Source organism: Coenobita brevimanus, chromosome 86 (assembly GCF_032717465.1).
Source record: "Coenobita brevimanus isolate Jiangsu-jjx chromosome 86, ASM3271746v2, whole genome shotgun sequence".
Taxonomy (NCBI): domain Eukaryota; kingdom Metazoa; phylum Arthropoda; class Malacostraca; order Decapoda; family Coenobitidae; genus Coenobita; species Coenobita brevimanus.
The window spans coordinates 35,003,070-35,018,018 of NC_137039.1; the positions used below are offsets into that span (position 1 = coordinate 35,003,070).

At 39.2% G+C, this 14,949-nt stretch overlaps 1 protein-coding gene across 1 annotated transcript in view; it reads left to right on the plus strand.

Moving 5' to 3' along the window:
* The first annotated feature begins 2,323 nt into the window (after positions 1-2,323).
* LOC145410666 (protein trapped in endoderm-1-like) overlaps positions 2,324-14,949 on the plus strand; it is a 30,198-nt gene continuing 17,572 nt past the window's right edge. Inside the window, exon 1 of the mRNA XM_080280780.1 lies at positions 2,324-3,052. Coding sequence (XP_080136906.1) covers positions 2,498-3,052 — 555 coding nt within the window. The 5' untranslated portion in view covers positions 2,324-2,497. The remainder of the gene's footprint in view (positions 3,053-14,949) is intronic.

Consider the following 14,949-nt stretch of genomic DNA (forward strand, 5'->3'; position numbering starts at 1 on the left):
TGTATTCACACTGCCAGCAAGCCTTGGACCAGTATGAACACGGGTATCCAATCTCTCTCTCACTTAATTCTTGCTTAATCCCTTCCTCCCTTTTAAGCAGGACTAAGAAAAGCAGGCCTAAGGAGTGAGAAAAATATTATACTCAACTTGCCAGAGATAAAAACTAAAAGAAAAAAAAAGAAAAACATCTTATCAGCAAATAAATAAGCCAGAAAAAACACTATATACATCTTGTCAGTGAAAAAAATGAAAACAAACACCTAATCAACGAAAAAAAATATCAGAAAAAAACATAAAATACACCTTAAATATTTGCTGTCACAGAAAATAGAAAATGACTTAAAAAAAACACAAACTAAAACAGAAAACAAATGGCAGACACCGAGTTGGAAGGTGAGACGAACTGGGTGTAAGGTAGACCAACAGTGGGAGAGTCTGGCCGGGACGCATTCGGCCAAACCTTTATGTGCAATTAAGGGCGGTGGCGAGAGAGGCAGGTGACCGAAACCGCCAGAGGAATATACAACTACGGTAAGAGTGGAATGCAATAACCCAAAGTGAAATGAAAAATAAACACAGCGGTGACAAAAAGATAAAAGAATGAACATTAATTTTACAGAATGAATGTGTTAATCAGTACTTACAAAAATAAATGGATAAATAAGAAAAAATATGGTCCTGTTCACGAATGAAAGTCTGTGCAATAAAAAAAAATACGAGAAGTAATAAAAACTCTCTGAATAATATGTGAAAGTCAGTGGATATATATTAACAAAATGCATAATATACAAGAATATGAAAAGATCTCGCTTCAAGGTGATTGAAAATAAAAAGGTATCCATAAATGACGGACGAGAAAGGTAAAATATGAGAAAGTCTGATTTAAAATGAGTGACTGCAACTTAAGAAACAAAGAGGGATAAAATTAACTTAAAGATGTACGACTTAGGTGACGAATGAAATGACGCTCAGTCAGCTTTTATGATGCCTGACGAAGACGAAGAAAAACCAAAGATCGAGTGATAAAATGTGTATCAAAACAAGTGACGATGCCCCCCCAGTACTGACGTAAAAAAAAAAAAAAAAAAAAAAAAAAAAAGAGATACCCGTTACCTTTTTCACATGGAGTTCTGGCGACTTTTTTGAATAACCTGAAAAAAAAAAACAAGAAAATTGGAATTAAAATCTGTGACATTTTGAGTAGCGGTGATTGTTGTGTTGAAGAAAACGTGTAAAACTATTAAATCAGTGAAAATACATCCCGGAAATTTGATCAGTTCAGGATGTATGTTGAAAAAAATGTGCAAATAGCAAAACATGATAAAAATGTATAGATAACAACGTATGATTTAAAAAGGTACATAAAAATTACAGTGCTATAATTTATCCTTAAAAAGATAATGATCTGCCTAATAATCCTGCCTGGCTAATATAATGAAATGTGAAAGGAAAATTTGAGTAAAATATGTTTCTTGAATGTATTTCCAGTAGTAATGGACTCATCTCTAATATTCGATTCCCTGTTCACTGACGTGGATTAAAATGTGTGAAAACCAAGAAGATATTCAGAAAAAATATATATCGTTTCTAGGAGGATCTGCAAATGTGAAAAAGAACTAATACTTTAAAAAATAATAATAATAATAAATAAATCATGCATAAAGTCACCAGAAGATCCGCTACAAGTAATAACAATACAATGGCCCTAATATATGCTTTTCCGTCGTCCACTGAAGTGCGGTGGAAATTATGAAAACCAAATACTAAGAGTTATTCAGTATAAAAATATGCTATAATTTCCACAAACTGCATCCCTTAATACTAAAGATACATATATACTCGACGCTGTTACTTGATAGACTGTCGGCTGAAGTGTAGTGTAAAATATGAAAAACAAGAAATGACCGCTTTAAGTGCTTCCCGTAATAGTGAAAGACATACTCGGTACATGGGTTTCCTTCTCCGTTAACTGAAGTGCATGGAAATATGTGAAAACCAAAGAATGATATGTATTTGAAGTGTAAGACGAAGACTGATAGGTACTTGAAGTGTAAGAAATGTTTATTTGAAGTGAACTCCTTACCAGGGAAGACAGATTTGGCACTAATGTGAAAATATAGCATCAATATTAATCCAACTTAAAAAATATACTTAAACTTTTGTAAACTAATTCCCTAAATACTAAGACCATAATTAGCATAAATGTTTGCTTTACTGTTGGTTGAACTGCTGAAGAAAAACTGAAAACATAACCTATTAGTAAACCAGGAAAATATTAATTACATTTCATAAGTGGGTCTCCAAAAGTGATGATTAAAATGACACTAGTATCTATTTACCTCTTGTTGGCTGTAGTGCAGTGGAAAATGTGAAAACCAAGCACTGATACTCATTGAAAGTGACCCTATTAAGTGTAAATATATATTAGAAGATAATGTTTGCTTTTCTGGCGTCTTAAGAAAATGTAGAACTCGTACGGACAGCAGCCACCACCAACATGCACGACTGCCACAACATCACTGCTGACGAGGTCCCTGTCGCCTGGATCGCCGCAGCGCAGGGGTGGGCACTGACTGTCTCCTGTGTGGGTGGTGTTGGCAATCTGATCACCATTTCCACCATCGCCCACCAGCTGTACCTGGGGCGGGTGTGGAAACGCCGCCGCTACCACCATCACTACCCGCACCCGACTCGGCCCCCGGTGGGTCGCCCTGTCGTTGCTCTCGAAGGCGATACTCTGTTACTACTCCACCTCAGTATCTGCGACTTTCTATACTGTGTGGTTAACCTCCCTCTGACGGCGTACACATACAGCTACGCCCTCGCTTCGCCATTAGAGTGCCCAAGTACGGAGTTCTGCACCGGCGCCGCACTCTTTCGCTACGTCAATGCCCTGGCAGAGTGGACCACCCTTGGGCTTCTGACAGTGCAACGCTGTGTGGATTTAGGCCGTTCCAGAGGTGCCAGGTTCTTCAGGCCTCGTCCTACACTGTTCTTCATCCTGGCCATCTGGGTGGGCAGTGTTCTCCTCCAAATGGGCGCCATCATTGAGGTATGCTTCTACATTGTTACTTTTCTGATTGCTTGTAAATTCATGCTTTTGCTAGGTAAACTGAAACTATAAATCATTAATACACTTTTCCTAAAATAGCTTGTCAGAATCTTGCATAAGCTTCTGAATACTTCTGTTCTAACTACTACTGTGACTTTGTTCTGCTAGGTACACAGCTGTTAGCCTCTTAAGTACGATGACATATTATTCTTTACAGTTTACCCACACACTACCAACAAACAATTCTGATGAAATTATGAAGGACTTTTTACAGACACACACACACACAAAAAAAAAATCAATAACTGACTCCAAGACCTACGGTTCAAAAAGTTTATGCTACACTAAATAAAATAATCAGGATATAACGAGAATAAAATAAGTACGTCATCGGACTGAAGAGGATGAACACTAATCCATGTTTTCATTAAACGAAGAAGAAAAAAAAAAACTATGATGGTAAGCTTCTGATGGACATTCTGTTGTGGTTTACTGCTATAATATGAACTTTATACGTAGTGTTTGTAGCATTTAGTGTTGGCAGGTACACAGTATTTATAAGACACAACCCCAAACTTTCACTTATATGCCTGTCACACAACTTTCACTGTCTGATGATTTACTGCAGTGAATGGTACACTCGTGAGATAAAACTTCTCAGTCTACAACGTCAAGACAGAATTTCACATTAAGGACCAACTGACCAGCGATTTGATACGACTAAAAAAATAAAAATAAAAAAAAGTATCTGATGACCCTACAGTATTACCTGTGCAGTCTCGAAAAGTTTCAAAATAACAAGATGTCATCATCTGGTGTGAAACTTGGCTATAACTTCCCTCCAGTCAGGGGTAAAGTGAGCAGAAACTAATGGCTCAGGAGTGTACTTTAACTGTATTTTCTATTGCTATGTATACACTAGTTATAAGGCTTTGAATCAGTCTTAATATGACGGGACTTTCATGAAGACTTGGCTGAAGCTTCTGACGTGCACTACTAATTTAATGTTACTTTATATACAATAGTTAACTAGTTAGGTACACGGTAGTTCTCAGTCATTCAGTTCGGCACAAAGTAGTTATCAGTCCCCAATTAACATATAGTGAAAGGAAACTGGCTAAACTTTGGTAGGCATAAACTCCTGAGAGGCAACTTTCTGATGATGATGATGTCTTGAGTCTACCTACGAGAACTGAGCCACACCTACAACTTAACTATGAAATTCGAAAAGCGTAATTATAAGGTAGGAGTGAGTTTCCTTGGTTATATGTCAGCTGAGTCATCCAATCTGACCACACTTGGCCAACCACTGAGCTGAAACGTGTTGGGAGAGTCTTTGTCAGGTAAAAAAGAAAAAAGAAATAAAAAGTCTTACACACTACCTGATATTGTGTCTCGTTTCGTTATAGATATAAAACAGCTACAGCAACATAACTCTACCCTAAAAGTCCCCTCACTAAACTGGAACAGTGACATAAACTCTCTCGTGTCGTACTGGGATTTTAAAGGCAGAAATTAATACTGACAGGAACACAGTGGATCCAGCATACATCGCTCACTAAAAACTCAGTCCTGTTACAACGAACTAATGAAAAAAATTTCGGTAACCACCTAATGGACACGTTTTGTTGAAGTGATATGTTAATTTTTTTTTTCCTGCAGTTATTAACACCTGCTATGCAATTATTAGTTTTGCCAGGTGCACCGAGGATAAAGCATATAAACTCTTGACTTATACCATCGAGAACTTAACTTATTCTTTCGAGAGCGGATTTGACGATAAACTTCGGTAAGATTCTGAAGGCACCTGTCTCAGCTAACAATACCAGGACCTCACATCCGATATATATATATATGTTTTGATACAAGGTCTAAATTTTGTCTTAATAAAATGTGTCTAAATTTCGGGCTAGTGTTCTGTTATGGAAACTGGCTTCTAGGCACAGGTAATACCTGGTTCCGTTACATACACAGTGATCATAATATACAAATCTAAATTCCGTCTTGCGACACCTGGTAACTTGAAAAATTTGATAAAGTGCAATAAGCTACTGACCGGCAATGTTAACGAAATAAGACTCTTACGTACGTCACTCATATAAAAACACTGGTATCGATTATTAACAACAGACACCTAAACTAAATCTTGTATCAAACGATCTACTGCACAGTAAGAGTAATACATAAAAGTCATCGTATTTATGGAGATAGGATATTTTACACCTAATTACCACCACACCCCATTACTCCTGTTCATTTTACCCCCTCTCTTTCTTTTCTCTCTTTCTCCCCCTCCTCCCCACCATTTTCTCCATCCCTCATCCCATTATACACACACACCCTTCTCTATTTCTTTACTATTCCCTTGTTCTCCCTTCCATGCACCTTATGGAGAGAGAGAGAGAGAGAGAGAGAGAGAGAGAGAGAGAGAGAGAGAGAAATATAAGTCCCCACCTTGACACATTAAAGCCAAAAACTCTCAGGGTAGTCTCACCATATTTCACTTCACCCACCCCCTCTCTCTTCCTCTCCCCTCCGCCTCCACCCCCTCCTCCTTCACATGCCACCACACGGGCGCCAGTATACCATCTACACTGAATCATACCAGGGCTGTCTCATTTAGGCCTGGTGTGATGGTATTAGTGGGGGTTATTTTATGGTATGTCTAAAGGTCTTGTGAAATACCCATTGAGATTGCTTTAAAGAAATTCAGATTCTCAAACTGTTTCCTGTCCTAGCCGGGAATTGATCTCGCGACCTTGTGATCAGCAGTTCAGTCCTCAATCACTTGACCACCATCTTGCACACACACACACACACACACACACACACACACACACACACACACACACACACACGAAGGCATACATACGGGAACACACAAACACACAAATACGCACGCAAGCACACACGTACAAGCACACACAAACACGCATCCCCCCACACATGAACGCTCGCGCACTCACATACACACATGAACGTTAACATTCACACACACACGCATGCACATATACAGTACATACACACATACACACACATGTAAACACTCATTAACAATGGATTACACCCAGTCCTTCATGTGTGCGGCAGACACGCTTAATGTCCCAGCCTCTCTCTGTCTCTCTCTCTTTTCCTTCCACTCGTAAAAGCAACACGACACAATTTCAACCAATCATCAAGGGGCTATTAAACGCAGCCTCTCTCTCTCTCTCTCTCTCTCTTCACCGAACTCTCCCGCCCCGCCCTGACGTGCCCTGTCCTGCCTTGCCCTGCCTTTCCTACCTTGCCCTTACCTAGGCTGTTCTACCCTGTCCTTACCATACCCTGCCTTGTCCCATCCTACCCTATCCTGACCGCCCTTGCCCTGCCCTGCCCTGCCCTGCCCGTTAATCCAAGCCGCTAAACTGTCCTGCAAAAATCGCTCACCCTTGACATGCAGGCTGGGGGTGTCCAAAAATCGCCATGTCCATTTCCAGGGGTTGTCATGAGCAGGTGGGAGGGGGACGGCAGGGAGAGGAAGGGGAAAGGGGGGGAGAGAGAGAGAGAGAGAGAGAGAGAGAGAGAGAGATTAAAGGTAGAGAAAGTAAGCAAGTGAGGCGGTAAACGAGGACATTAAAAGCCAGACAATGAGCCGTAAAGAGGAATTAGAAACACGAGAAAAAAAGAAAAAAAAGTTACAACCAAATAAGCTTAATAACACTGCATAAACAAGATGAGTAAATTTAACAACTGCATCACCAGGAATAAATTAATGTCTGAAAAAAAAAAGGCACATTCTTTACAATTAATCTCTTTGTACGATGATTGTGTGTGTGTGTGTGTGTGTGTGTGTGTGTGTGTGTGTGTGTGTGTGTGTGTGTGTGTGTGTGTGTGTGTGTGTGTGTGTGTGATTTTATTCAGCTTATGGGGAGACCACTTGCAATAAATTTTACCTATTCACTATCCCCCCCCCCTCTCTCTCTCTCTATCTCTCTCCCTCTCTCTCCTTCGTTGCCACAAGACGATTTTTAGGCCTCGGAGTGAAGGGATGAAGGGCATTAGTGCATTTTCCCTTATACTACACTTTCTCCAGTTCAACGCCTATTAATTCTCGCCACCGCCAGACGATTTCATTCAGCTGGGGAGGGGCGAGAAGCTGGGCACACTCGTACAAGAAGCTCAAGTCAACCCATTCACTACGGCGCTGAATAAAATCGTCTGGAGGCAGCAAAATAGAAAGAATAAAACTTAGTGTTGAGAGGGTTCGGTGGAGCTGGCCGTACTGATCCCTTCACTATGGCGATCTCTCTAATAATAAATACAAATATGAAAGTAAATACAAATATACAAATAAACGAAAATACACAAAAACTGATCGACAAATAAAAATATACATACATACATACATACATACATACGTGATGCTCATCATATATCCATCTCCTGTGTATATGATCAAAGGCAATATTGGTTGGCAGTCATTATACGCACATGAATACACACAAACGACATATGTATATTTATCAGGCAGTATTAACCTTCTCATGGGCGGGATAACTCTAGCATTTTTAGCATTTAATTCCAGGAAACGTTAGATTTTATTCAGGTGAGTTATACTCCTGTCTGAACCCTCTATTTGACTCAGTTATTCTACTGTTTTATTTGGGTTAATAAGACGATTTTATTCAGCTGACGGTGAGTCATGGGAGCATGAGGGGGGAAGGTAGAGCAATTATTATTATTATTATTATTATTATTGTTATTATTATTATTATTATTATTTAGATGTCATCAACATTTATAACTATCATTAACATCACCTTCAACATCAATATCATTATCCTCATCCATATCATCAACATATTCCAATTTCACACACATACACACACACACACACACACACACACACACACACACACAATTATACTACCAACTATCCCGCTAAATCATTAATCCAAATCCCCGATGATTATCCGCCAGAGTATCCAACTGATTGATAGTATATTAGAGAATTGACAGTAACGATGTAAATGAAGGCGACGTGTGTGTGTGTGTGTGTGTGTGTGTGTGTGTGTGTGTGTGTGTGTGTGTGTGTGTGTGTGTGTGTGTGTGTGTGTGTGTGTGTGTGAGAGAGAGAGAGAGAGAGAGAGAGAGAGAGAGAGAGAGAGAGAGAGAATGTTCAAACATCTGTTCGGACTGGGGAAGGATATTGCTCTCTCTCTCTCTCTCTCCCTCTCTCTCTCTATGAGCTTGTGTTTATGTACGTTTTTTTAACATATAAGGGGATGAAAATTCTCTCTCTCTCCCTCTCCTAGCAAGCCGGTCTTTTTCCCTGAGTGGCCCACGCAAGGTTAATGACAGCAAAGCGTGTCTTCCTCTTCCACTTCCTCTTCTGAACTCCACCTCTTCCACTTTTTTGCTTCTCGTCTTCCTTTATTTTTTCTCCTCCTCCTCCTCTTCATTCTTTTTCCCTCCTCATCCTCTTACTCTTTTTCTTCCTCCTCTTCTTTCGCCGCCCTCTTCCTCTTCCTTTTTTTCTTCCTCCTGCTCCACATTCTTTCTCCCTCCTCTTCCTCTTCCTTAATCCTTCCATTATCTCAGCTTCTTGTCTTTTTCTTTTCCACTTTTTATATCTTTTGCCTTTCATCACCCCACCACCCCCACCACCACCACCACCACCATCATCATCATCATATCCCTATTCCCAATAACATATTTATATATAATATCAGCTAATCTAACATCGTTAGGTTTGGGTCTGCTAAGTTAAGCTAGAGTTTGGTATGGTTAAGTGATCGAAGTGAGATAATTTGTAAGGTAAGGTAAGGTACATAAGGCAAGGGAAGGGAAGGGAAGGGAAGGGAAGGGAAGGGAAGGGCCGGGCCGGGAAGTCTAGGATTTAGTAATATTTGGTTATATTAGAAATCCAATTACATTAAATTAGACTGGAACAGGCTAAATCAAGTTACGTTAAATTACGCAAGACAAAAAAAACATCAGGTTGCCCCTTTCTCATCTGTACCACTCAACAATGATCCTCCTCATCTACTCGTATTCCGCGCTCGCCGTTCCTGGAAAAGCACAAAAGCAGTGAAACGTGACGCAGGAGTGAGGCTCAGTTTTCTGCCACATAAAAGACGTGAAGCAGGTGAAACTGAAACGAACCTCTGCTCGAAACGCATTAACAGGTGTGCTAATGTATCTTTTTTTTCTCGGTGCTTGGAGAAAGGGAAGGGAAGGGAAGGGAAGGGATGGGATGGGATGGGATGGGAAGGGAAGGGAAGGGAAGGGATGAGATGGGATGGGATGGGATGGGAAGGGAAGGGAAGGGAAGGGAAGGGAAGGGAAGGGAAGGGAAGAGATGGGAAGGGAAGGGATGGGATGGGATGGGATGGGAAGGGAAGGGAAGGGATGGGAAGGGAACAGATGGAAAGGAGAGAAAGGGAAGGAGAGCTGAGAAAAACAGAGGACAGGGGTGAAAGGAAAGAGAACGGAAGGGAAGGGACGGAAAGGAAAGAAAAGGAAAGAAAAAGGATGAAAGGGAAGGAAAGAAATGACAACAAAAGATGCGATAAAAACAAGACACAAAGACACAATGAAAACAGACAATCCGAAAATCTAGACAGAACCCGGCAAAACAGAGGAGCAAAATGAAATACACTGCACTGTTCTGCGAATTTGGGATGAGATTAACCATTTTCATCCACATTACACTCAAACCAAATCTTGCGTCAAAACAACAACAAGAAGAAGACAGCTACACAACTCCTTTAAACCAAGAAGAAAATTAAAGAAAAATACACGAAAAAAAAAAATGACAGGTATAAATCTTGCATCGACCAAAATGAAAAAAAAAAAAAAGACACCAACACAACCTTCTTAAACCAAGATGAAAATTAAAGAAAAATAAAAAGGACGAAAAATGGCAGATATAAATCTTGACACGACAAAAAGAAAAATGTAAATAAATAAACGTAGCTACACGACTTCCTTAAACCCAGATGAAAATAGAGAAAAACATAAAAAGCAAAATAAAAAAAAGTCTCTACAACAGGATGAAGAACGCTTAGAAAAAATAAGCTTCAATAATTTCCAACCAAAACCTACCTATGTACCTAAGCTTTTTCTCCCTAGGGGGAATAAAAACAAAAACCGTAAAAATTATTGTAGACCATCAAAAATAAGATTGAAATAAAATAGCTACGAAATTTCCCTCAGCTGGGATGAAAAGAAAAAAAAAAAGTAGCGTTCTCTACCCCCTCCACTCTCTCTCAACCAGACCGAAAAACATAACAAATCAGAAACACAAAAAAAAAAGCTGCAAAATTTATAACAAAAACCAAATAAGCTAATAAGTTTTCTCTAACCCATCACAAAAAAAGAAAAGAAAAAAGAAAAACTAAGGGGAAATCTACACAAAATTTAAGAAAACTTAGTAACTTGGGGTGAGAACAAACCCTCGTCATTAACTTCGAGGGGTTGGAATAATTAGCCTGAGTAATTAGCGAGGGCCATCGCTCATTAATAGTTCACCTGCAGCCATTAATCACACCCTCCGCCACCATCCACACCTGTGCCTCAAGGTACGGTACACGGCGCAGTAGGAATTTTGGTTAATGTATTTTTTTCTACATGAGAGATCTAATACAGCAGTAGTAGAGGTAACACACACACACACACACACACACACACACACACACACACACACACACAGCTTTATACTAGACAAACATGCAATTAACCACAGTGATTTTCAGCAACTTAACCCGCTTAAGTCATCAACAAGATACAGAAGAAAGACAGGAGTTAGACAAAACAGAGTGAAAACAGAGTGCAAGGAAGAATATGAAGTGATGGCAGAGAGGACAGAGTGAAGACAGAGTACGAGATGGAGTGGGTGGAGGAAGCAGACGGGGCAGAGATGGATGGAAGGATGGATGGATGAAGTCTGTAATTATGGCGGACTGGGATGAAGCAAGTTAATAGCCGGAGTTGGGGAAGTTGGTACAGGCCTTTGTCCTATACTGACTCTCACATGATGATGATGATGATGATGATGATGCATAAAGGTACGTATCAATGTACACGAGTTCACACCTATATTATTCTTACTGTGGCAAGGGAAGGTTCTGAAAATATGAGTCAGGGGACATCACTAAATATATTTATCTTGGTACAATGACTCTGCGCCATCCAGTCGTCCATATTCAGGTAATACTAAATATTCCCGAAGCAACTTCACTGTAATAATAGAGCCAAACAATGCCAAGACTGAGATACAATGAGCTGTACGCCACTGAATTAGAGCATAAATATTGCACAGGTATGATTAATGTGACCCCTGACAGAGCATAATCGTAGTACAACCGCATCGTGAAAGCAGACTACCTGTACCGAAAGCGTCAACACTGCTGGAATATTATCTAGCTATGTTATTCATGCCTAATATACAGACGCTTAATCAATGTACAACAGTCCGGTGGTACGTTAAATAAATACAAATAAAAAGGACAAAAACAAAAGAAACCTGATCGTACTAATGTGGAAAATACTGTTCGAGGACGATCAGGTAATACTGTTCACGTAAACTCTAATATTCTTTGACGTAGCTTAAACCTATTGCACTACCTTTACTGGCATTTAATATCCTTCGAACAGAGGCAGTACACGATATCTATGCACCAATGAGAGAGAGAGAGAGAGAGAGAGAGGGCGGGGTGTCCGCGCGCGCGCGTGCGTGCATGCGTGTGTACAGTAAGGTAAACAAAGGACGAACATTTTTGCACTAAAAGAAAATGAGAAAAAAAGTGTGCATGGGTGATGTGTACGAGGGAGGAAAATTGTAAAAAAAAAAAAAAAGAAAGAAAGAAAGAAAGAAAACTGCAGAGGTAAACAATAGGAAGGAAAAAATTTAAAAAAGACATGAAAAAAATCGAAAAAAAACTGTGCAAGGGGAATAAATTCATACGAGGGAGAATTAAAAAAAAAGAAAAAAAGAAAAAAAAAAGAAAAGAAGGAGATATTGAGAGGGAAATTGGGTGAAAAAATGTGCATATGAAGGGATTATATTTTTTCCTGGTATGGTCTCTTTCAAACATTGTAAAGCCTTTTATCTGGGTTATTGATGTTGAGAGAGAGAGAGAGAGAGAGAGAGAGAGAGAGAAAGGGTTCACATTCGTATTTTCTAATTTCATCCCACACACACACACACACACACACACACACACACACACGCAAAGCAACGACAAAGAAAATAGAGAAAAGCGTAAATCCTCACCCACAATAGCGCTAATGCACACGGAAATCATATACGCGCCACGCTTTTGAAAATCCACAATTCTCCCTTCCATCACCCTCTCTCTCTCTCTCTCTCTCTCTCTCTCTCTCTCTCTCACACACACACACACACACATACACAATTCCTGGTTTCTAATTAAAGCTGACCATAGCATTAATAGAGTAAAATAATAAAACTCAGACACAGACCCGATAAATACGTGAAAAAGATAGAAAAGACACATCGAAAATTTCACCCACATCTCCCTTCCTTCTTCATCCCATCATTTTCATTTCCTCTTATTCTCAGCTGTTCTCCTCTATGCCTGTTTTCCAGGGGGTCTCATTATAAGCTCACGATAGCCTTCATTCATTAGCATAAGGAGAATTTAACTGATGCCCGGGAATTTAAAAAAAAAAAAAAAAAAGATTAACGCTAGCAGGTCAGTTCTATATACCGCTATTTTTTCTTCCGCCATTAAAATTTTCCCATCATCAATATCTTGTTTTTCCTTCCTCTTCGAGATTCTGATAATGAAAAAAAATCCTCTGGGGGCAATAATAAATAAATAAATAAATATGACGCCATCGTAAAAGTGTTAACGATGATATACAAACCATCGCTGTTTGAAGGTCACACAAAACCAATATATAATTCGCAGAGACAGAGACAGAGAGAGAGAGAGAGAGAGAGAGAGAGAGGCATCACGCATCTCAAACTCTCCCTCCATTTTTTCTCTCGCATTAGTCTCGACTCTCTCCTCTTCCCTCATCCACTGTTCTTTTCCACTTTATATTTCAGAGATTTTATATGCAGGTAATGGTAGCGTTATTCGCAGGTGTGAGAAAAATTAGACTCAGTTCCGTTAAATGTATAAAATCCAATAAATACACGCGACTTAGAACATTACGTGCTAATTTCTCCTTGCATCAGTCCATTTCCCTTTTCTATTCTGTTTTCTAAGGTTATTTAAGATTATGCTGGCTTCATTCTCTTCTTACAACTTTTCAGATATACAAATTAATCTTTATAATAGCATATATTCGTAGGCGGAAGGAGGATTAGGTTAAAAATCAGCGTAAAAATAAAAGGATCACCTGTCTCCGATACTCAGACATTTTTCTCTTTATCATTTTCTTTTTCTTTTATCATCTACCACCAATCTCTATTCCCGCTTTTCCTGGATTTAAAATGTCGTTCATGAGAGGCTTTATTACTTGGCTGAAGGAAAAAATAATAATTTCTCGAAATACGTAAAAATAAGAGAGGAAACTGCCACCACGCGTACCAGAGACTCCAGCCAGTTTTTTTTTTTTTCTGTTAATCTTTTTTTCCCTTTTATCTGCGTTCAGAATCCTCTGTTTCTACATTTCATGGATTCTGACTGAAATTCATGACAGTATTTATTAGCTGGCTGAAGGAAAAATGTTAAAAGTTCCTGAAATATCCAAAATACGTGAGAAATATTACGATACCTATACGAAAATTTCCCTCCATTATTCCTCACTATTCACCTTGCTTTTCCTTTTATCATTAGTCGTTCCCTCTCTATCCTGCCTTTCTGACAAGCTGCTTAATATTCACGATGGTATGCGCTAGTAGGCGGAATAAGAATTAAGGTTCAAAATTATGCCAATTTTGAGAAGAAATAAAAAAGCCTACCTCCATCAAGAATATCTCGTTATTCCTTCATCATTCTTCGTACTCTCCATTTTATCACCTATAATTCTTTTCTATAGCCCTATTTTTTTCTGCAATTAGAGTAACTTTTTATGATGGCATATACACAGGGCAGAAGTAGAATTAGAAGGCGGTGAAATACGCAAATTAATGAAGGAAAATGACACACCAAGTCCCAGATATCCCCTTCCACTCTTGTCCTCATTTCTTCTTTTATCGTCTGTCCTTTTCTTCTGTTCATACTTTTCAGAGGACAGATTCTGATGGCACTCATTCGTAGGTGGAAGCTGAAATAGTTTAAAGTTCCAAAGCAGAGAGAGAGAGAGAGAGAGAGAGAGAGAGAGAGAGAGAGAAACACAATCCTCCCGCCAAAAATGTCAGTCTCACCATTTTCAATATTTATTTCCTTTATAATACGCCATTCTCTTCTATTCTTACATTTCCTTGAGCCTAATTAAAATTCACAATGGAACTGATTCGTAGGGGGGATGAGAAATAGTTGAGTCTGAAAAAAAAAATAATAATAATATACGAGAAATTGCACACCAACATGAATCTCCCTCCATATATATATTTTTTTTATTCATCATTCTCATCGTTTCCTTGTTTATCATCTACTGTTCTCATATTATCTGTCTTGTTATGGAATTCTGCTTGAAGTATATGACGGCATTAATCTGTAGCAGACATAAGACTACAATTGAAGTCCAGCAAATGAGCAAAATAAGCGAAAGTCACAGAAGAGAAGTTGGGTCATCTCGCGTAAAATCCTCCGCCTCATCATGCTCCTAATTCCTCTTATTGCCGTCCATTTTTCTCCCCTGATCCTACGTTTCCGGGATTATTTTTACAGCTCCTGATGGCGTGTAGTCCTAGATAGAGGAATATTGGAGTTAAGTCAGCGAAAATCCGTGAAAATGATGAAAGGCGAAGTTATTCAATACAGAAGACAGAGGCGGCA